Here is a 21,542-nt window from a genome sequence, read left to right as displayed (position 1 = left end):
GCTTTTTCTGTGCTTTAGACATCTATGGCTCTGTTATCGCAATGAATGGCACAAATTTAAATGTGCAAAACACTGATAGTGAAGAGTGTCACTGTAGTGAAGTTTGAATATTCTTTGTTTTAAAAAAAAAAAAAAAAAAACCACTGCTTCTACTTAGTTCTGCGTAATAGATGCAGAGTTCCCACTATTTAAAACTACTGGTGTTTTTAAAATTATGTGACGGTGATCACCATTATCCATTTGCATTAATGCCAATTTTTAACATTACTGATTGTAGTGTTTCGAAGGCAGTTTTATTCATGACAAAATCCACAACCTCTCCAAAGAGAGAACATTTTGGTGTTTATTCGTCAAGGAATTCTTCTTTAGTGCCTAATTCATTTTTCTCCAATTAAGGGGGCAATTTAGCATGGCCAATCTACCTACTCATGGCCAATCTTTGGGTTGTGGGGTTGAGACCCACGCAGACACTGGGAGAATGTGTGCAAACTCCACAGACCGTGACCCGGGGCTAGGTTCAAACCCAGTTCCTCAGCACCGTGAAGCAGCAGTGCTAACCACCGTGCTGCCCATTAGCCGAGGCATTCTGACAATGTCAGGATTATTAAAGAAAGAACCATTTTCTCATTTGCAAGGAGTCCCAGTATATGAGAGTTTCTGGTTTTGGTAGCTACACAAGTAGAGCACTGTCAGTGCTACCCTGTTGTACTGACCATCAAATTGCATTCATGTGAACACATCCACTATAAATGGGATGGAATGTACCAGGAATGCACTCCAGAAATGCAGTGGATGTTTTCAGTGGACTTGTAGTGCTTAATACCAAAAACAATTTCCGTACTGTCAAACAAAGCATCTACTGCGAAACTAAATTTTAATGGCCACCTCCATGCCGGGTTTGGTGGTGGGGTATTCTCCATGCTGGGTTTGGTGGTGGGGTATTCTCCATGCCGGGTTTGAAAGTGGGGTATTTAATCGGGTTAGAGGGTGCTAAGCGGATCCCCTACTGCTGTCTTCTACCCTCTGCCCCAATTGGAGTCCGTGGTGGGGAGGTTCATGGGTGGCCTTTCTGCCCCACCGGCAATTGGAGCCCATATTTGGAAAATGAATGTCCACTTAAAGGCCTCATCCTGCTGCTGCTGGTGTTCACTCCACAGTGGGCAAGGGCATTCTACATGCTTGGAGCCTGAATTGCAGGCACCCGGTTGGGATGTCATTTTTTTCAAAAGCTCAGTTCCTGATTGAGACCCCCAACATTGGGAGGGTGTGGGGGACAGGGGTCTGCAGAGGTCCTCCTGCCATCAATCATGTGGTCCTTCTGTGATGCTGGGTCGTGGGTGTGTGCATTACTGGCAGCAGCCAACACGTCCCTAGTGGTGCTGCTGAGAGGTTGAAGAGTTGTTGGCCCCCGATTGGCTGCCAACTCATAGATGGGACTTGATCCCATGGAATGCCTGCTGCTGCCCTGGTTTAAGTGCCTGATTGGCACTTGATGTGGAGGGCATTCCCAAGATGCAGTGTGGAGCTCCTGCCAGCTATCCAGCAAGCGTCAAGACCCTCATCGCCTGCATTAAATTCCACCCAGTGTGGGTTAATTCTCCCTTGACAGTGTCCTGGATTGTTACACAATCATAAAGTGTTCCATCATCAATTCCGTATCCTTGGTATTGTTGTTGCCTGGATAAATAATGCATCCCTTGCTTGCCCGTGTGGATGGTTCATGGCTTTACTCTTTCTGTCTCTGCGGCCCAGATATTCATGATTTTCTCGGGTATATTTTACCATTTTTAACGTTAGACTTTCTAATGTGTAATGTCAAAGCAAGATTGCCGCCATCAACAGAATTCCATGTGAATATATTAGTGCTTGGTGCTTAATTGCAAAACATTTTATTGTGGCAAAATTCCATCTTGATAGTTTCCATATTTATTTTTGTCTTTCATAGTCCGGACCCACAGATTTGCAACATTTCGACCCAGAGTTTACCCAGCAACCAGTTCCAACCTCTGTTGCAAGTTCGCCTGAAGATTTTCTGATTACTGCGAGTGCCCGTGAGGCTGCCGAAGCTTTCCTTGGATTCTCCTATGTTCCTCCTGTAGATGATACCTGCCTATAATAAATTAGGTGGACTATTCTGCCCTGTTTTTAAATAGCAAAGAACAGATGAGGTGAAAACCCTCTGCCCTGCCCGTTGTGCACCTTACTGCATGAGAGTTGTCCTCTCAGTCTCTTTGGCTGAAGAGAACTTCTCTGTAAAAGTAAGTGTCTTCCTATTGCAAATGTCACTATTCATCGACCTAATCAGTGAAAGGATCCCGTTTGACTCTGCTCTAATATGACTGTTTGAATTTTGTGCACATTCACAATTTCCCTTCAGTTTACCCATTCTATGCAAGAGGAGGTCTCGTGGATGACTGTCCACCTGAAATATATCGCTGCTAAGGCACTTACTTCAGAGTGACTCATGTGATAGGTCAACTCCATCCCAGCAGCAAGTGCGCCAAGCATCGTCCTAACAATTCTACATCGAAACTGAATCATTATCTCCAGGTTTTTAGTTTTTAAAATCGAGTGAATACCTGTTCATACTCTGTTTGAGAAGGAAGTGCCGCTACCATTTGCCAGAAGTGTTTTTTTTTTAAGGAAAAGAACATTAACCCACTTTCCGTCCAATCCACAAGCTTGTCCTCAGTTGGCAGAAAAATGTGCTACATTCCACACCAGAACTGATTAATTATTACAGTCTTTAGTGAAGTGTTTAATGACCAAGTGCAATCGGGACCATTTGCAATTTGAATTTTATACCAACAGACCTAAGACTTTGTAATTTTTTTTCATGTGAATGTATCTTGCTGTTTATGACAGACATTGAAAATGTTGTTAGTAGTGTATGGACCAAAGACCTTGCTTCTGTTTCTTTGTTTACAAGAGTAACTGTGTTCAAGGTGCTGGTTGAACAGCAATTACTATTACCTGTTAATCTGACCCGTTGCAGAAATACTAACTGCTGAATTCTAGTTCTTTTAGATGAATATTGTGAACTAAATTATTCACAATTCTCCAGATTTCTCACTACAACAATGAAGCTGGAAACCAATCATGAATTTCTGCTCAAGTTCAAGAAGCCTGGAAGTAGGGCCAGCAGGGCAGCACCAAGCCTAAAGAAAGAAGATGCAATAAAATAAGAACTGGGTTAGGTTTTAAAATCTGCCTGTAGGAAGAGGAAAATATTTTGGTAGGAAAGGAAAGCTAGTTGAGTCCCCAGTATTGAATCTCTGGGAATGGGGGTGGGCAGGGGGACTAAAGAAAGATCTTTATTAAATTTGTGTGTGGGGGGGAAGGAGTGCTGACATGATGGATGTTGGGAGAAGGAGGATCACTCAACATCCAAGATATTAGACCATCCTTGTGGGATGTGCTGGTGTCTAAGTGGCGGTGATGCTAGCCCAGACCGCTGGTGTGCCACTGACTGATGACATTGCAATTTGGAAGTTGGAGTATGCAATACCCCAAGGGTTAAATAACTGCTGTACTGATATTTCTTTCATATTTGGAAGATCATATTTAATTTCTCTTTTATTTACATGTTGTAAACAAAAGAGGCTCCTTGGAAATGAGTGGTGAGACAGAACAGTGGTTGTGGTACATATCTTTGAGACTGCAATCAGTAAATATATATATTTTTAAATCTGAGGAGTACTAAATTTGACAGCCAAGTTCTGTACTTGCCTAGTGAGGCCTCACAGGCTTCAATTATATTGCTGTTGTGCTGGATCGATGTGATCTAATTATTTGTGAAAGTGTTGTCACTAGAGCTTCTATGATATGTGATGGTGACATATGGTGATTTTCGGAACTGTATACAAACACCCAGTCACTTTTGGAAAGAGCTATATAACGCCATGCTGAAATATTTGCAATGGGGACCGTTTGAATTAAAATATCACTCTACGTTTAATGTTGCAGCCATTTTCCCCATGGCATATTGGCTCCAGTGTGCTTAATAAGTGAGTCTGGTATTGGAGTGCCAATTAATGGGGAAGAGTTGACCTGTGTAGATATCATTCACAAAAGTGCAATTTTTGGTACACAATGTGAACTCTCCCTCACCCTCCCTGCTCCCAAAATGGTTAATCTGATTGAAAGTCCATTGAGGTTAGTTTTTGTGCACATGGGTTTGTGAGGACCTGCCTAAGAATTTAATATGAAGAAACATTAGTGAAAGCCTGTGCATTACTCATGAATTGTGTATGTACATGTATAAAATTTGTACCTCTAGATGACTGTGCATATGTATATATGATACAAGATCAGGCCACCTATCAATGTTTTGACTTATAATTGCAACATTTCTAATTTTAATGTAATGGTTTATAATTGAGACAAATTTTCACAGCACCAATAAACTGAATGCTTATTACAGCAAAGTAATAGTTTAGTTTGTCCTTCGTTTAACTGACCCTATGTACATGTTTGCTGCCCTCTGGATTGGTCTGTAGTCCCGTTCTCCTCCTCCCCCCCCCCCCCCCCCCCCCCCCCTCCAGACTTCAGACTTCGACTGTGTTTTTCTTTTATTTTTCAGAAAGAATAGAAAAAGGGGGGGGGCGGGGGGTTAGACCCCCCCCCCCGGGTTGCATGGTCTTTTGGTTCCTCATCTATCTTGGTGTTTTTAAAAAAAAAAAAAAAAATAATAAATTAATTCTTATTAGCTTACTCCTCGTTGCTGGCCTCGAACAGGTTCTGGAACAGGCCAACTAACTGCCCCCAAGTGTCCAGGAAGCCTTCCTCTGACCCTTGGATACATTACTTCATCTTCTCCAAGTGTAGAAATTCCCAAAAGGTCAGCGAGTCAGTCTGCAGCTGTGGGTGGTGATGCCGATCGCCAGCTGAGCAGGATTCTCCGGCGTGCGATTAGGAAAGTTGGCCCCCTTCCCCATGTGTAGTTCTGGCTACTCTGATACCCTGAAGACTGCCACTATCGGGCATAGCTTCACCACCCCCACCCCACCCCCCACAACCTTTGACATTGCCTCGGAAAAGGCTGCCCAGAACCCAACAAGCTTGGGGCAAGCCCAAAACATGTGGGTGTGGTTGGCCGGGCCCCTCTAGCACCGCTCACATTTGTCCTCCACAAAGAACCTGCTCATTCGGTTTCTGGTCACGTGCGCTCTGTGCACCACTTTGAGCTGCATTAGGATTAGCCTTGCGCAGGAGGAGGTAGAGCTCACCCTGCTCAGTGCTTCGCTCCAGAGTTCCCACCCTATCTCTGTCCCCAGTTCGTACTCCCATTTTTGTCTAGTCTCGTCCAGTGAAGTTCGAGCTCTGTCCAGTAGCTGCATGTATATTTTCCCACATAGCCCCCCCCCCCCTTCTCGCTGCTTGTGCCCCCCTCCTTCTCGCTGCTTGTGCCTATCAGTTCCTCGGAGCGTGGTTTCTGGGGCCCCGGGGTACCCTACTGTCTCTGCGGAGGATGTGTTTTATTTGGAGGTGTCTCAGTTACTGTCCTTTTGCTAGTTTCCACTTCCTCGTCAGCTCGTCCAGTGTTGCCAGTCTGCGCCCTACATTGAAGTCCCCGACTGTCAGTGTGCCCCCGTCCCGCCGCCATCTTTTGAAGCTGGTATCCAGCATGACTTGGGGGAAATCTGTGATTGCCACTTATGGGGGCCAGGGGGGAGATTTTGGTTATCCCGAAGAATTGTCTCAGCTGGGTCTACGTTCTCAGCATAGCCGCTACCACTGAGCGTGGTATCTTGAGGGAGTGGAACCCATTTTGGTTGGTGTAGAGCGGCCTGTCATCTGCAGGTGCTCATAGGGGGACATGCATCTCATTGATCACCCCTGGGCATCTCGGCGATGGCACAAACCCTGCTCCTGGTGGGCTCGATCCACATTGAAATGGATGTTTTGACCTGCTTGAGCATACAGGGCCTCCGTGACGGTACAGATACATTTGTGCACTGAGCTTTGTGAGATCCCGGACACGTCCTCACTTGGTGCCTGGACAGGGTGACCGTCACCTTCACGGCCACCAGGAGCAGACTCCACATAGACAATGTTTCAAGGGGGATCCCTGCTGGCCTCAGAACCCACCCCTTGGAAACCTGGGCCGGGATTCTCCCCTACCCGGCGGGGCGGGGGAATCCGGCGTAATGGAGTGGCGGGAACCACTCTGCACCTTTAGGGGCCAAGCCTCACCTTGAGGGGCTAGGCCCGCGCGGGAGTGATTTCCGCCCCGCCGGCTGGCGGGAAAGGCCTTTGGCACTACGCCAGCCGGCGCCGAAAGGACTTCGCCGGGCGACGCATGCGCGGGAGCGTCAGCGGACGTTCACGGCATCCCCGCGCATGCGCAGTGGAGGGGGTCTCGTCCGCCATAGTGGAGACCATGGTGAAGGCGGAAGAAAGAGTGCCCCCACGGCAGAGGCCCGCCGGCCGATCGGTGGGCCCCGATCGCGGGCCAGGCCACCGTGGGGGCACCCCCCGGGGCCAGATCGCCCCACGCTCCCCCCAGGACCCCGGAGCCCGCCCACGCCATCTGCTCCCGCCGGTACGGTAGGTGGTTCAATCCACGCCGGCTGGCGAGGGTTGGCAGCGGCGGGACTTCGGCCCATCGCGGGACGGAGAATCGCCGGGGAGAGCCCGCGACCGGCGCGATTCCCGCCCCCGCCGATTCTCTGGTGGCGGAGAATTTGGGACACGGCGGGGGCGGGGTTCACGCCAGCTCCCGGCGATTCTCCGACCCGGTGGGGGGGTCGGAGAATCGCGCCCCTGGTCTCGATAGTATTGCGACCCTGATCCAATGTCAATTTCAGGGAATGTAACTCTCTGCACATGCACAAACCCACCTCCCCTCGGCTGGGAAAACGCCCCCTTTAGGGAAAATCTTTGGTATGGTCTCTCTGAAGGTCTCAGTTTCCTGAGAGAACAGAGTAGCTGGGATTGTTCTTTTTTTTATCAGAACAGAAAAGATTAAGGACCGATTGTTAAAAAATGTTCAAAATTGAAGGGTTTTGATCCAGAAACTGGGGAGAAACAGTTTCCCCTGGCAGGTCAATAACCGAAGAGTAGAGATTTAAGATAATTTGCAAAATAACGTTTTCTTTATACAGCAAGTTATGGTGTGGAATCCCAATGGAAAGAAACAGTTCGAACTAGTGTCCTTATTTCCCAGGTTTTACTGTCTTTCGTTCTGGAATTCATTGCTTGGACGTGTGGTAGAAGCAGAATTGTAGAATTTACAATGCAGAAGGAGGCCCATCAAGTCTGCATCTGCTGTTGGAAAGAGCACCCTACCTAAGCCACACCTCCACCCTATCCCCATAACCCAGTAACCCCACCTATCCTTTTTTGGACGCTAAGGGCAATTTAGCATGGCCAAACCACCTAACCTGCACATCTTTGGACTGTGGGAGGAAACCGGAGCACCCGGAGGAAACCCACACAGACACTGAGAATGTGCAGACTCCGCACAGGCAGTGACCCAAGCCGGGAATCGAACCTGGAACCCTGGTGTGAAACAACAGTGCTAACCACTGTGTTAGCGTGCCACCCGAATCAATAACAGACCTCAGAAGGCAATTGGATTAGCACTTAAAAATGAGAAATTAACAGTGCTGAGGGAGTAGGAGGGAGGGACTAATTGAACAGCTAATTTGAAGAACTGCCATGGGTGCAAAGGACCAAATGGCCTCCTCTGCTCTTTGATTTCCTAATCCCCCCCCCTCTCCAAAGGCGATTAAGCAGCGATCCTTAGTTTAGCTTGGAAACAAATCAGTCTTGTCCAGAACATTTGGGTCTCGACCAATGGTATTGACTATTTAGGACTGAGGCGTTGTAGCCATCTGGGATGGCCACGTCCCAATTACAAAATGGACACTTGCAAAGAATGCAGGGAAAATTGGACAATACCGAAAAAGCAAGCAGGTGCAAGGTCTGTCTGTTGATTAGAGCCTTAGCTCTCAGACAGGACCGGTACTGCTAAGCCATCTACATACTAATGAGCCATCCCCGGGAACAAAACACAACATTTAGGTAAACAATGCTAAGCCAGACATCCCGGCGCCAGAGGAGACTAAAACAAAGCAAACCAACGGCCACCTAGGACACGCCCAATAACCAGGGAACCCACCACTCTATTGGAGGAAACTCGATAAGGACAATTGGGAGATGGCTCAATTAATTGGAGTCAAGTTCAAGACCCGCCCAAAAATGCTTGAAGCCCTTTTGGGGTATAAAAAGGACTCCCCAAGAGAGGATCTCTCTCTTGGCCTTGGCTCTCAGCGAGGAGAGACCTGCCTAGCAGCCATACCAGACCAAGTAAGTTCCAAGTCAACGCACGCTACGAGATAGACGCTCCTAGTTGCTATCCTGTAAACAGCTCAACCCAGCAGCCTCAGAACCGAGCAACGGCCATTGTTCCTCTGACTGAGTGGGCATCCGAAGCTAAGTATAGGCTTTTAGTAATAGTGATAGTTTAGGTTGTAGAGTTTTATGCATGAATAGATTTGACAGTGTGAAATAAATGAGTATTGCTTTTGAACTTACTAACTGGCGTATCGAGTGATCAGTATTCGGTTTTGAACCTTGTGGCGGTGTCGAAAGATACCTGGCGACTCTTGAGCAAACGTAATTAAACAGCCAAATTAAGAGACAATAGCAAGTTAGCAACATTTACTGGCGACATCTGATGGGACTCGACTTAGAAGTGGCCTAACCACTCCGAGAAACCCAAAATTTGAATTGAGAATGCAATTGGAAACAAAAAAAACCACAAGTGTAAGAACAGTACTGATCAAGCCTCCGAGATTCGGAAGTGTGTTAATGCATGCGTACGAACAAGGATATAAGGTAAACCTGGGAGATTTTGTTGCGTAAAACTGTCGGGAGTTTTGTAGGCCGGAAATTAGCGTAAGCCGTACCCGTGTTTACATCACCACTTTATCACCCCCTGTTCCAAATTCAATAGAGAACCTAGATAGAGAAAATGGCAATGAAGGCAATGGAACGCCTTATGAGCCCCCAGGAATTCGAGGTCGCAGCAACCAGTAGAGTAGGACAGTGTCCTGTTTGGGAAGATGAGATCAGGAAATATCTCAAAGGGAAAGGATGGCCCCTTTGGAGTGAATTCTGCTGTTATGGGCAGATGTATCATGGAGTTCAACCAACCTCTCCCTTTAATGGATTTGTTGCTTTTCCGAGCACACGGCTTTTTCCCTAGGTGTGGGATTACAATTATGGACACGTGGGTTTTTAAACACAAAACACTGTTTATTCCATGAACTCAACTTAACATCTTAAATAAACATTGGATCTCTCAACATCCCTTACTTCAAAGATAACTCAGAAAATATTGCAATAGTAAATAATTCCTTAAAATGTTCCTTCAAACTTCCAACAGACTTAACACCTTTAAACAGTATCACATCAGGTTAAAGCATATATATATGTTTTCTGTAGAATGGCAGAGATATATTAGCTTGGTTGATTTCAGCTCCAACACCTTGTTTTTTCCCTGCAGCTCTCTGGACACACACAGACACACACAACCTGCTTTCTAAACTGCAACTCACAACCTGCAAAATGGCTGACCTGAACTGAGCTCCACCCACTCTATGACATCACTGCTTTCTTTAAGGTACATTGCTTAAACATCCAGTTCTTAAAGACATTCTCGCATGACACTGCGCTAATGAGGAAACAGGTCCCGGGAGTACAGGACATATTTGGTGGGAGAACCTGTCAGAGATCCACAAGAAGAGCTTGGGGAAAGATCGCAAGCCGATGGCAATTGTGTCCTGGTTGGCACAATTGCGAGGCACAGAGGAGGTCATTAGGACACTCCGTAGAGAGATAGAGGAGAGAGACAGAAGTAGTGAGGTAGACGTGAGCGAAGTAGAGAAGGAGAATAGAGATTTAAAAGAGCAGTTAGCAGCAAGGGACAGTGAGGTGGATGATGCCAAGCGGTCACACCAGTCTTGTCTCGCGTATTTGAGAAGTTTCCAAACGCAATACGATAAGGCCTACCAGGACACGCAACGTGCGGTCTTGGTAAGACAAGAGACCGAGCAACAAGTTGAGAAATTGCAGAAACAGTGCAATGATCTGAAAGCAGCCCAACGAGCACTCCATACTTCCACAACGGAACAAAGGCAGAGCTCAGTAGTGCCGGAAGCAAATTGCAGAATTGTAATCTCTACTTTCCGATCAAAATGGGTTTCAAAGCACATTTGGACCACAGTTAGATCAGGAAAACGGCCCCGACTGGCAGGAATTGAATGAGACTGCCCATAGATACGTACATGGGACATGTACGCAGGAAAACCCACAGAAAAGGAAAGCGCCCCAACCCCCAACCAAACAGGCAGAACACCCCCCCATGAACCCTGTAACCACACACCGCAGGGCCACAGCAGAAGGAGACGCAGATTTCCTTTATACAACCCCGTTAACCGTGACCCAATTATGGGACGCGTGTGGAAAAATTACACCGTTCCTTCCCACATCAGACCCCCACCAATTTTTCGCGAAAGTCAAACAGCAGGCTACCATGTATGGCCTGGATGAAAAGGAGCAAGTGAAGCTCACAGTTTTAAGCCTCGACCCTTCAGTCATGGCAGCCCTTCCCGACCCACAGAATGTAGGAGGAGGCACACTCCAAGAGATGCACACAGCGATCCTTGATGCGATCGGCTACAACAGAGAACCCGTAGAAGGCCTAAATAAGTGTAGGCAAAAGAAGACAGAGCACCCCACAGCATTTGCTGGGTGCTTGTGGATACACTTCACAGCAGTTTTCGGAGAGTTAGCCCATTTGTCCCCAGATAATATGGCCAAATGGACTCGAATCCTAGTCTCTCACGCGACAGACGCAGGACAGAAAGCTTGCGCAAATTACGATCCCCCAGATGAGGCCCACAATGAAAAATGAGTTTTGAAAAGGTTGTCCCGCACTTGGGAGCAATCAGTCCAAAGCAAAACCCCATTTATAAAACCCGATGAAGAGCAGGCAGATATGAATCCAGTTAAAGCGCACCAGAACCCGCATGGGTAAATGAGGACAGGAACAGCCCACCCCAGCCCAAAGCTCAGGAATGTTACAACTGTGGCCAGTTAGGACACTTTGCACGAGAGTGCAATGCGCCCCAAAAGCAGCAGAGAAGCCAACAGACAGGCACCCTAAACAAGAATAGGGCAAAGCCGATCCATAGCGTTTGCGCCCGTTCAGAGAATGCAGACATGAACGGCACCGACTGACGGTGTTCGGGCTCCCCACTTGGGTCTGCGATACCCTTTGGGACAAGTCCGGTAGACCGGTAGTAGCAGGCAAAGTTCGGGGACACCCCGTAGAATTTCTTTGGGACACAGGAGGGTCCCGCACCACACTCAATTCCTCCACAATGTTTCAGCGAGACACGTGGCCCACAACAGACACCATCACACTCAGCGGTTTTACAGGCCATTTACAACAGGGACACATCGCAGCCCCTGTAACAATACAAATAGGGAACATCACAACTAACCACCCCGTAGTTTTGGTTGATCTGCCCCAGACAGCAGAACATATCCTTGAGATTGATTTCATGAGCTCCCATAATCTTTCTTTTGACCTAGTTAACAAGTGTGTATGGAAAATGGCAAAGGCAGCACGAGCCCCCGCCACGCTCACAGTTGGAGAGTATGTAAACAGGATTAGTTCAGTAGGAGACTTCTGGTTCGATCCTCGAGCCATTAGTGCAGACAGACAGGTTAGGGGAGTCCTGCAGGAACATAAAGCAGCATTTGCATAGCACAAGCACGACTGTGGCAAATTGGCTGATTTTGTGAACATTACAGGTCCCGACCTCAGACCCCAGAAGCAGTACGGATTTCCCCAGGAAGCAAAGGGAGAAATCTCCAAAGTAATAGAGAGTTTGTTGGATCAAGGCGTACTCAGATCAGTAGCCTCCACAAACAACGCACCAATTTGGCCCGTCAGGAAACCGGATGCACCATGGCGACTGACCATCGATTACCGGGAACTGAACAAAGTAACCCCAGCAGCAGCCCCCACCGTAGCCAGGAGTCCCGAGACCACGCTCAGACAGGGATTCTAGTCAAAATTCTTTTCAGTTTTGGACATTAGTAATGGCTTCTGGTCAATTCCATTGGCTAAAGCGTGACAGTGCAAACTCGCCTTTACATTCCAAGGGCAACAGTACATGTGGACGTGCCTTCCACAAGGCTTCCACAACTCCCCCTCCATTTTCCACCGACAGCTGGCAAATGGACTAGCAAAATTTTCCCGCTCCAATTGTCTGGTCCAGTACGTAGACAACTTGCTACTACAGACAGACACAAAGGGAGAGCACATTTCGCTTCTCGCCGAACTCCTAGCACTCCTAAAAGAAATTGGTTGTAAAGTCAACCCCAAGAAGGCCCAGATTTTGAAAGAGAAAGTGATTTACTTGGGAACAGTGATCACACATGGTAAATGCGAGATCGAGCAAAAGAAAATTGACTCAATCGTCAAATTGCCCCTTCCCCGCAATGTCTCAGCCCTCCGGTCATTTTTAGACTGGTTAGCTACTGCCGAAACCATATTGACGGTTTCGCTACTAAAGCAGTCCTGCCCAGTTAATGGACCCTGGACATCTCCAGATAGATTATATAGGACCCCTACCCCCTTGCAGAAATGGTTCTAAGTATGTGTTGGTGGTCATAGACACCTTCACAAAATGGGTGGAAGCATTTCCATCGCAAACTAATACGGCCAAGACAACGGCTAAAATATTTGCACATCACATCTTTACAAGATGGGCACTCCCCCGCAGTATAGAGTCCAGCCAAGGCTCCCATTTCACAGGACGTGTAATGAAAAACGTCCTCACGATTTACGGCATTTGACAAAAGTTTCATATCATATACCGTCCCCAGTCAAGTGGTATTGTAGAGAGGATGAATAGGACATTAAAAGCCACCCTCAGGAAGATGGTACAGCAGAATAACAGCACCTGGGATTCAGTTCTCCCATTTGCTGTAATGTTTATAAGAAACACGGTATCCACGTCCACAGGATACACCCCCCACACCCTCATGACCGGACGCCCCATGAAAGGCACTGAGTATTTATTAGGACTGGATTTGGCCAGTCCCGCAGTTACAGCCCTCACGCATGAAAATGCGGTTCAACAATTGATACAGAACATAAAGGCAGCCCAACTCGCAGCAGCTGTGAGACTTGGGACCAGGAAGAAACAGATCAAGGCTTGTTTCGACAAAACAGTACACACCACTGAGTTTGCAGTAGGGCAGCAAGTGATGCTTTCCCTTTACAACCCCAGTTCATTCCTTTCCCCTAAATTCTCCGGACCGTACTCCATTTCGGACAATGTCAGCCCCTCAGTATACAAGATTACATATCCCAATGGTAAGTCTGCGTGGTTTCATATAAACCAGCTCAAGGCTTATGGCTCGCAGAATAACCACACACACCACATCCTGCTCGCAGCAGCAGACAAGCACGCCCCGCCCACAGATGACATTTTCCTACCCTCCCCCAGCCAGTCAAGTACGTCCTCAGACACGACTTCAACTCCACCCTCAGAGGCACGACTCTGCCTCTCTATTCCTTCAACCAGCAGCGACAGCGACAGTGATGGCGATCACGATGTCGATAGCCACAGCACACCACGTTATGACTATACCCCTGTACCAGGCCCCACTCCCAGCGATTCCAAGCATGATTTCACTGACCTCTTCAAGATTACATATATCAAAGCCCTTGACCGAGACCCACCGCCCGACGATTACGGATTGAAACCTAGTAGCTCCAACCTCGACACACGATTCTGGCACCGAGACAGTTCATTCAGACTCATCCGGAATGATGAGATGGACGTGAAGTAAATGTTGCTAACTTGCTGTTGTCTCTTAATTTGTCTCTGTTTAATTACATTTGCTTAAGAGTCGCCAGGTATCTTTCGACACTGCCACAAGGTTCAAAACCGAATACTGATCAAAGACTCGATACACCAGTTAGTAAGTTCAAAAGCAATGCTCATTTGTTTACACACAGTCAAATCTACTCATGCAAAAAACTCTACAACCTAAACTATCACTATTACTAAAAGCCTATACTTAGCTTCAGGTGTCCACTCAGTCAGAGGAACAATGGTCGTTGCTCGGTTCTGAGGCTGCTGGGTTGAGCTGTTTACAGGATAGCAACTAGGAGCGTCTATCTCGTAGCGTGCGTTGACTTGGAACTTACTTGGTCTGGTGTAGCTGCTAGGCTGGTCTCTCTTCGCTGAGAGCCAAGGCCAAGAGAGAGATCCCCTCTTGGGGAGTCCTTTTTATACGCCAAAAGGGCTTTGCGTGCTTTTGGGCTGTCCTTGAACTTGGCTCCAATTAATTGGGCCATTTCCCAATTGTCCTTATCGATTTTCCTCCAATAGAGGGGTGGGTTCCCTGGTTGCTGGGCGTGTCCTAGGTGGCTGTTGATCTGCTATGTTTTAGTCTCCTCTGGCACCGGGATGTCTGGCATAGCATTGTTTACCTAAATGTTGCGTTTTGTTCCCGGTGATGGCTCATTAGTATGTAGATGGTGCTAGTCCCAGTCCTGTCTGAGAGCTAAGGCTCTAATCAACAGACAGACCTTGCACCTGCTTGCTTTTTCGGTATTGTCCAAATTTCTCTGCATTCTTTGCAAGTGTCCATTTTGTAATCAGGACATGGCCATCCCAGATAGCTGTACACCCTCCTTGTGATCCTCAACGCGAAACGTGAAGGATCACATTACTACGTCGTCTTCGTCCTCTGACCAAACGGGGCACCCATAATCAGGCTCTACTCTGCCCTATCCTATAAAACACAATTTTACCTAAATCATTTTAAATACATACATTATTATAAAACTCTACGGGGCACTATGACATTAATGCATGTATTACAGAAAAATAAAAAAACTGGAACCTCTATCTATCCTCAATAAACTATCCTCACCGGAACAATCCCAAAAATCTACAACATTTTAAATGTACACGATAGCAGCACACAAATTTCTCTGGCCTGGCAGTCAGACACAGAGGTTTACATCTCTTTATTTAACAGAATACATAAAGAGAAATGGATGCACTTTTATTCATGTAAAGGGGTTCGGGGGTTTGGTGAAATCCGAAAATGGGGGACCTAAACCTGTCTACCGGGGTGCAATAACGGTCGGCTCTCTTTTGCCATTTTCTGACTCTAAGTGTCTGCACGACATTGCAAAGTATCGCCAGTACTAAGAGGGCTTCTACTACATACGATAGTGAGTACCAGGTGATAAACTTATCACACCAGGTCGGGGTATTGTTAGCTGTCGCGGGGCTAGCTATCTCGGGGTTCAGTGTATTGCAGGGGTGGGAATCATTCACGGCTTGTGTAGTAGGGTTCATGAGGGTAGCGTCCGCGCGCAACTGAAGGGATCCCGCTAAGATCCAGGTGAAAAAGATGGAGGTCGTCTTCAGCTTTCCGTCTTTCTGTCTTCTTCTTTGTCTTCCACTGGGGTTCCTGAGGTTCCGGAGTTCTGTGAACACAAGCATAATATCTGTTATTATCTTGCTTAAGATCTCATATGTCTGTCTGTCTGTCCTTTGTTGCCAATTTCCCTTTATAATTGATCACCATCTGTGACACCCTCATTTTTTAAAAAAACCAAATATTTGGGACCAGACATCCGAGAAAAATACTGACACAGTGCGAGCCGTCTCGCAGCCTGTGCGATCTACCATCCCAGTGTTTGAGGATGTAAATAGCATACGGAAGCAACCTAAGGGTTGCCAAAACCAAACAAAAGAATTTCAAACTGAAAGTGCCAAAATGATGTGCATATGGGCCGCGGCGGGTAGGAAATGGGTGGAATCCCCGGGTAGGACGGTGATCTATGCCGTTTGTGCTCTACCCGAGCATAGCTGACCAGAGGGGGGGGTCCTCAGGCAACGCGGGGACCAGTGCCGTTTCTCCACTGCCTGAGCAACCGGCAAGAACCCCCCCCTCTGGTCAGCTATGCTCGGGTAGAGCACAAACGGCATAGATCACCGTCCTACCCGGGGATTCCACCCGGTAGTTATGTCATGGTCAAAAATTGCACTAGGAAGGGGTCGGAGCCGCGATGGGACGGGCCCTTCCAAGTTCTCCTTACCACCCCCACAGCAGTTAAAGTGGAGGGGCGAAGTGCTTGGGTCCACCTACATCACTGTAAATTGAGTCCATCTCCACTATTGTAAAAGGTCGGATACTAACCTGCCTCCCTTCTCCAGTGCTATTTTACAGGTGTGGAGCATGATGGGGTGGCTACGCACCGTCTGTGTGATATTTGGCCTCACTTCGCTTGGCGTGTTATTGGCGATGGACATGGAAAAGGGGAATATTATGTATCTGTGTAGCCCCAACCAATCTACAAGGTTACATCACCTCTGCAAAGGTGATGTTCTTCGCTGCCCCCATATACGAGGACATGGTATCGACTCATGGAAGGTCATCAAAGTTAAGGAGAATGCAGGAGTCATGAAGCAGTTGCACCGGTCCCGGCGATGGGAAGGGAATATTATATGGACATTGCCTTGTTTTTGGAATACATGTAAATTTGATTTTGGATGTGTTAAGAGTGGTACAATAAAGGTAAAATCAGGCTGTCAGAAGAGCGTAGGAAGAGGCTATGAGAAAGTGAAAGGGACTAGAGAGGATAGGGCGTATGAGAAGGGAAGTACAGCTAGAACGTAGGTTACCGGGAGATACACTTAAGTTAGTTAAAGGCCAAACTGAGGAAAACCCGGGTAGTAAACCTTGGGAGCCCTCGGGGCAATAACCAAGGAGTTGTCTCAGCTACGGTTGTTTGCAATGCAGAACCGGTATGCTCTTGACTATCTTCTGGCCCGTGAGGGTGGGGTATGCGCCATAGTGCAGGGCAAGTGTATCATGGGAGTTTAGGACTTGACCGCTAACATCACTAAATTTATGGATCGCAGATGAAGGGGGGCTACGCCAGGAATTGGAAATGCAGTGACAGATCTTTTTAGATGAGGAACCGTAGCTATGGATTGGATAGTTCGGTTATCATGGAATGATAAAAGGAGGGAATGACGAATGTGATATAAAATAGTTACTTTAGAGATATTAGTTAATGTAATGTAGAAATAAGCCACTTTGATTCTGGCAAGTAGAGACAAAGGATTTTAGACCGCATGGAAAAAAGCAGGAAGAGGTGTGTCTATGAGAGTGATGCTGAATTGATAGGGGCCGGAGAAAGGGATTGGAAGTGAGCCAATCAGAATAGATCAAACAAGTCAGGAGGGACATAGGATGACCTATGGGTGTCGAGTATGTGAAACTTGATGCCATTTGAATGTATCAGTACTGATCTCTTTGTCTGGGACATTCACTTAGTCCCGGGGCTGCAGAGAGCAACATGTTATCTGTATCACTGTGGACTAGGTAGCTTGCAAGCTGAATAAAATAACTATTGTTATACTTGCAAATCCATCTCGACTTTTATTGAGGCCAGACTGACGGATAAAGAAATTTGGGATTCAACAGCAGCACATATCCATTGGTCAAGCACTCAGCAAAGTCTGCATGGGCCAACTGCAAACATAGGGTGGCACAATGGCACATTAGTTAGCATTGCTGCCTCACAATGCCAGGGACCTGGCTTCAATTCTGACCTTGGGTGACTGTCCATGTGGAGCTTGCACATTCTCCCCATGTTTGCGTGGGTTCCCTCTGGGTGCTTTGGTTTCCTTGCACAGTATGAAGATGTGCAGGTCAGGCAGATTGGCCATGCTAAATTGCCCCTTGTGTCTAAAGGTTAGGTGGGGTTACGAGGATAGGGCAGGGGAGTGGGCATAGATTGGGTATTCTTTCAGATGGTCAGTGTAGACTTGATGTGCCGAGTGGCCTCATTCTGCACTGTGGGAATTTATAATAATTCTATAATATAAAAATGCCACTGGGATCAATCAATCAGCTTGAGTGCATTGAGCTTATGCCATGTTATCACTGTGTCGCCCCTCCCCCATTTACCAGCGGCCGAGTAACCTGAAAGAGGCTAAAATGGGAATAAAAATCTGGCCCAATTCAAGAGAAAAAGTGAACTCAGTGAAATTCTCTGAGTCAGGGCATAAATGGAGTGGAAGAAAATCCATTGGTCCACACGATGGTGCTATAACACCTTATGGAGACTATTAAATATCAGCTGTGAACCTGGACCTTTAACCCTTATGTACTGTGGTTCTCTGAGCTAATTTAATATTACGGATGCAATCACCAAAATAGGTTTTCAATCAACCTGCAGAAAATAAAAATCAAAGCCGAATAAAATGTCAGAAATGTGATCAGTTGCAGACTAAGAAGTAATAGTTCTTACCGATATTTTAACCTTGCCTATTTCTCTGTTGTGTATTTCCAACATTTCTGTTTTTATTCAATGGTGAGCAATGTTTGTCAGAGATTAAACGGGCACCAGCTTGCTTAATGGCTTCTGTTGACTGAAAAATTCAAAATTCCATTTTTATTGCGCAGCAGTCCAGGATTGTTTACTGCGGTTTTAAGGATTGTATTCTGCAGTTTTCACATGCTAACTGAAAAACTGTAGGCATAAGGATATGAATTAAACTGTGTAATGTGTAACTGTTGTGTCAACGTGCGGTTATGAAATGTCTCTTTCAACAATAAGGCCTTTCTTCAAAAAAGCAGAGAGAGAAATGCCATGTTAACACATTTATTCGCTGTGATTCAAACCCATAGGCCCTGGAGAGAAGAGTGAAGGACACCGAGTTGGATGTTTCTCCCAGCAACAATATTCAGGTGGGTTGAAACATTCCCCCATGTCCCCTCTTCTTACACCATAACAATCTTGAGCCACTTTCTTGGGTTGACATTTATCATGACAGGCCGCAGACATGGGGCGAAATTCTCCGTTATCGGCGCAAAGTCCGCCGACCGGCGGCAAAAACGGCGCAAATCCCACCTGCATCATGCCGCCCCAAACGTCGCAAAGTCTCCGGCCCGGAATGGGCTAGCAGCGACGTGACGCTATCCGCGCTGGCTCACATGGTTCACGCCGCACGGCGTCATACACGCCGCATGGCGTGACGGCTCATTAAGGACGCGCTGTTCCCCCCACTCGACCAGAACACCCGACCGGATGGCCACCCGCCGCTCAGCCCCGAGGTTCCAGTCACGGGATGTGGAGTAGCTCCTGGACGCAGTGGAGCAGAGGAGGGACGCCCTGTATCCCGGGCACGGCCGCAGAGTTGCCCCACGCCACAGCCGGCGTCTGTGGAGGGAGGTGGCAGAGGCCTTCACTGCTGTGGCCCTGACACCACGGACAGGCACCCAGTGCCACAAGAAGGTGAACGACCTCGTCAGAGCAGCCAGGGTGAGCCTCCCCCCCCTGCCCGATATCCATATCCTCCATATCCCCCCTCCCCATATCCCCCTTCCCCCATATCCCCCCTCCCCCATATCCCCCCTCCCCATATCCCCCCTCCCCATATCCCCCCTCCCCATATCCCCCCTCCCCCATATCCCCCCTCCCCGATAGCCCCCATATCCCCCTCCCCCATATCCCCCCTCCCAATATCCCCCATATCCCCCATATTCCCCGCTCCCCATATCCCCCCTCCCCCATATCCCCCCTCCCCATATCCCCCATATCCCCCCTCCCCATATCCACCTCCCCATATCCCCCTCCCCATATCCCCCCTCCCCCATATCCCCCATATCCCCCCTCCCCCATATCCCCCCTCCCCCATATCCCCCTCCTCCATATCCCCCATATCCCCCCTCCCCCATATCCCCATATCCCCCCTCCCCCATATCCCCCATATCCCCCCTCCCCCATATCCACCTTCCCCCATTTCCCCAAGTGAATCCAGCCCTAACCTTAACCTCTGCAATACACGCGCAACCGATGGCGTGAATTCATATACCTGTCTAACACTGTTGCCTTTTACCCCTGCCACCCCCCCCCCCCCCCCCCCACAGGAGAAACGCGCACACAACACCAGGGAGCATGTGAGGACTGGAGGAGGCCCCGCTGATGAGAGTCCACTGACCGAACATGAGGGAAGGGCCCTGGAACTGGCTGGCGGACCTGAGGACCGGGAGGTTGCTGATGCAGAGGTCGGGGGCCCACCAGCAAGTGAGCCACCGACAGCCCGTCCCCATATCCCCCCTCCCCATATCACCTGATCACTGCCTGCGTGTCTAACCATGCATGCTTCATTGTGTATCGCAGGAGCAAACGTCGAGGCACCCATCCCCGCAGATGCAGACCGCCCGCATGGTGCCCCTCGGAGACCACGGGGGACGGAGAGACCCGGACCCTCTGGCATGCGACGCCCGCAGGATGCCCCTCGGAGACCACTGGAGATGGAGAGACCCGGACCCTCTGGCATGCGACGCCCGCAGGATGCCCACCGGAGACCACTGGAGATGGAGAGACCCGGACCCTCTGGCATGCGATGCCCGCAGGATGCCCCTTGGAGACCACTGGAGATGGAGAGACCCGGACCCTCTGGCATGCGACACCCGCACGATGTCCCTCGGAGACCACTGGAGAGGGAGAGACCTGGAGCAACAGGGAGACGACGCCCCCGTCTTGTGCGGGTGCGACGACGCAGGCGTGTGCCACCCAGCGACGAGAGGGGCAGCCACAGGCCCCGTCACAGCCGAGCCACGAAACCACTACCCAGGACACCACTACCCAGGACACCACTACCCGGGACACCCCTACCCAGGACACCCCTACCCGGGACAGCACTACCCAGGAAGACGAAATACAGGACAGTGACACAGATTGGATGGGCGGAGACGAACTGCCACCCCAAAGTGCCATGGACTCAGAGTGGGACGATGCGCACGACACAACGCCACTGCTGTCACCAACACCCTCCACCATCGCAGAGACGCTCACATCGGTTGGGCACTTTAGTGATGAGGCGTCTGGTACACTCACTGGTGCGCACAACACAGCCGTCCCGGTACAGCAGGTGGAGGTAGGAGCAGCAGAGGGGCCGGGCGGTCGGAGGGCAGCCCAGCCCAAGCGAACATCTGCCACCCAGATGGATCCCGGGTTCCTGGCGTTACCACACCCGCCCATAGAGCCGATGCAACCACCGAACCGGAGACGAGCGAAGAGGGTGAAGGCCGGCTTGCGGCGGCTGCAGTCGCAGGTGGAGGAGTCCACCCGCGTCCAGGAGCTGGGAGTGGTGCCGGTCATGCGTGCCACCCAGGCCGACACCGCACGGGTGGCGTCCGCGGTGGAGGCAATGGGTGCGACGGTGTCAGACATGGGGAACGGTTTGCGAGGCCTGGGGCTTTCCGTGCAGGCGGCGTCTGTGGCCCAGGACATGGCTGCCCTCTCACAGGAGGCCATGAGCCAGCGGCAGATGGCAGAGGCGCTCAACGCCATAACCCAGTCTCTGCAGGCCATGGGCCAGTCTCTGCAGGCCATGGCCCAGTCTCAGCAGGCCATGGCCCAGTCTCTGCAGGCCATGGCCCAGTCTCAGCAGGCCATGGCCCAGTCT

The 21,542-nt window shown here is 49.0% G+C and overlaps 1 protein-coding gene across 1 annotated transcript in view; it reads left to right on the top strand.

The window, feature by feature from the left end:
* LOC140413161 (serine/threonine-protein kinase Sgk1) overlaps positions 1-4,431 on the top strand; it is a 19,101-nt gene extending 14,670 nt beyond the window's left edge. The window contains exon 13 of the mRNA XM_072500882.1: positions 1,946-4,431. Within this exon, the coding sequence (XP_072356983.1) occupies positions 1,946-2,116 (171 nt within the window). The 3' untranslated portion in view covers positions 2,117-4,431. The remainder of the gene's footprint in view (positions 1-1,945) is intronic.
* Positions 4,432-21,542: the final 17,111 nt, after the last annotated feature.

This window comes from Scyliorhinus torazame, chromosome 1, assembly GCF_047496885.1.
Source record: "Scyliorhinus torazame isolate Kashiwa2021f chromosome 1, sScyTor2.1, whole genome shotgun sequence".
Taxonomy (NCBI): domain Eukaryota; kingdom Metazoa; phylum Chordata; class Chondrichthyes; order Carcharhiniformes; family Scyliorhinidae; genus Scyliorhinus; species Scyliorhinus torazame.
This window is presented reverse-complemented; position numbering and strand designations above follow the sequence as displayed.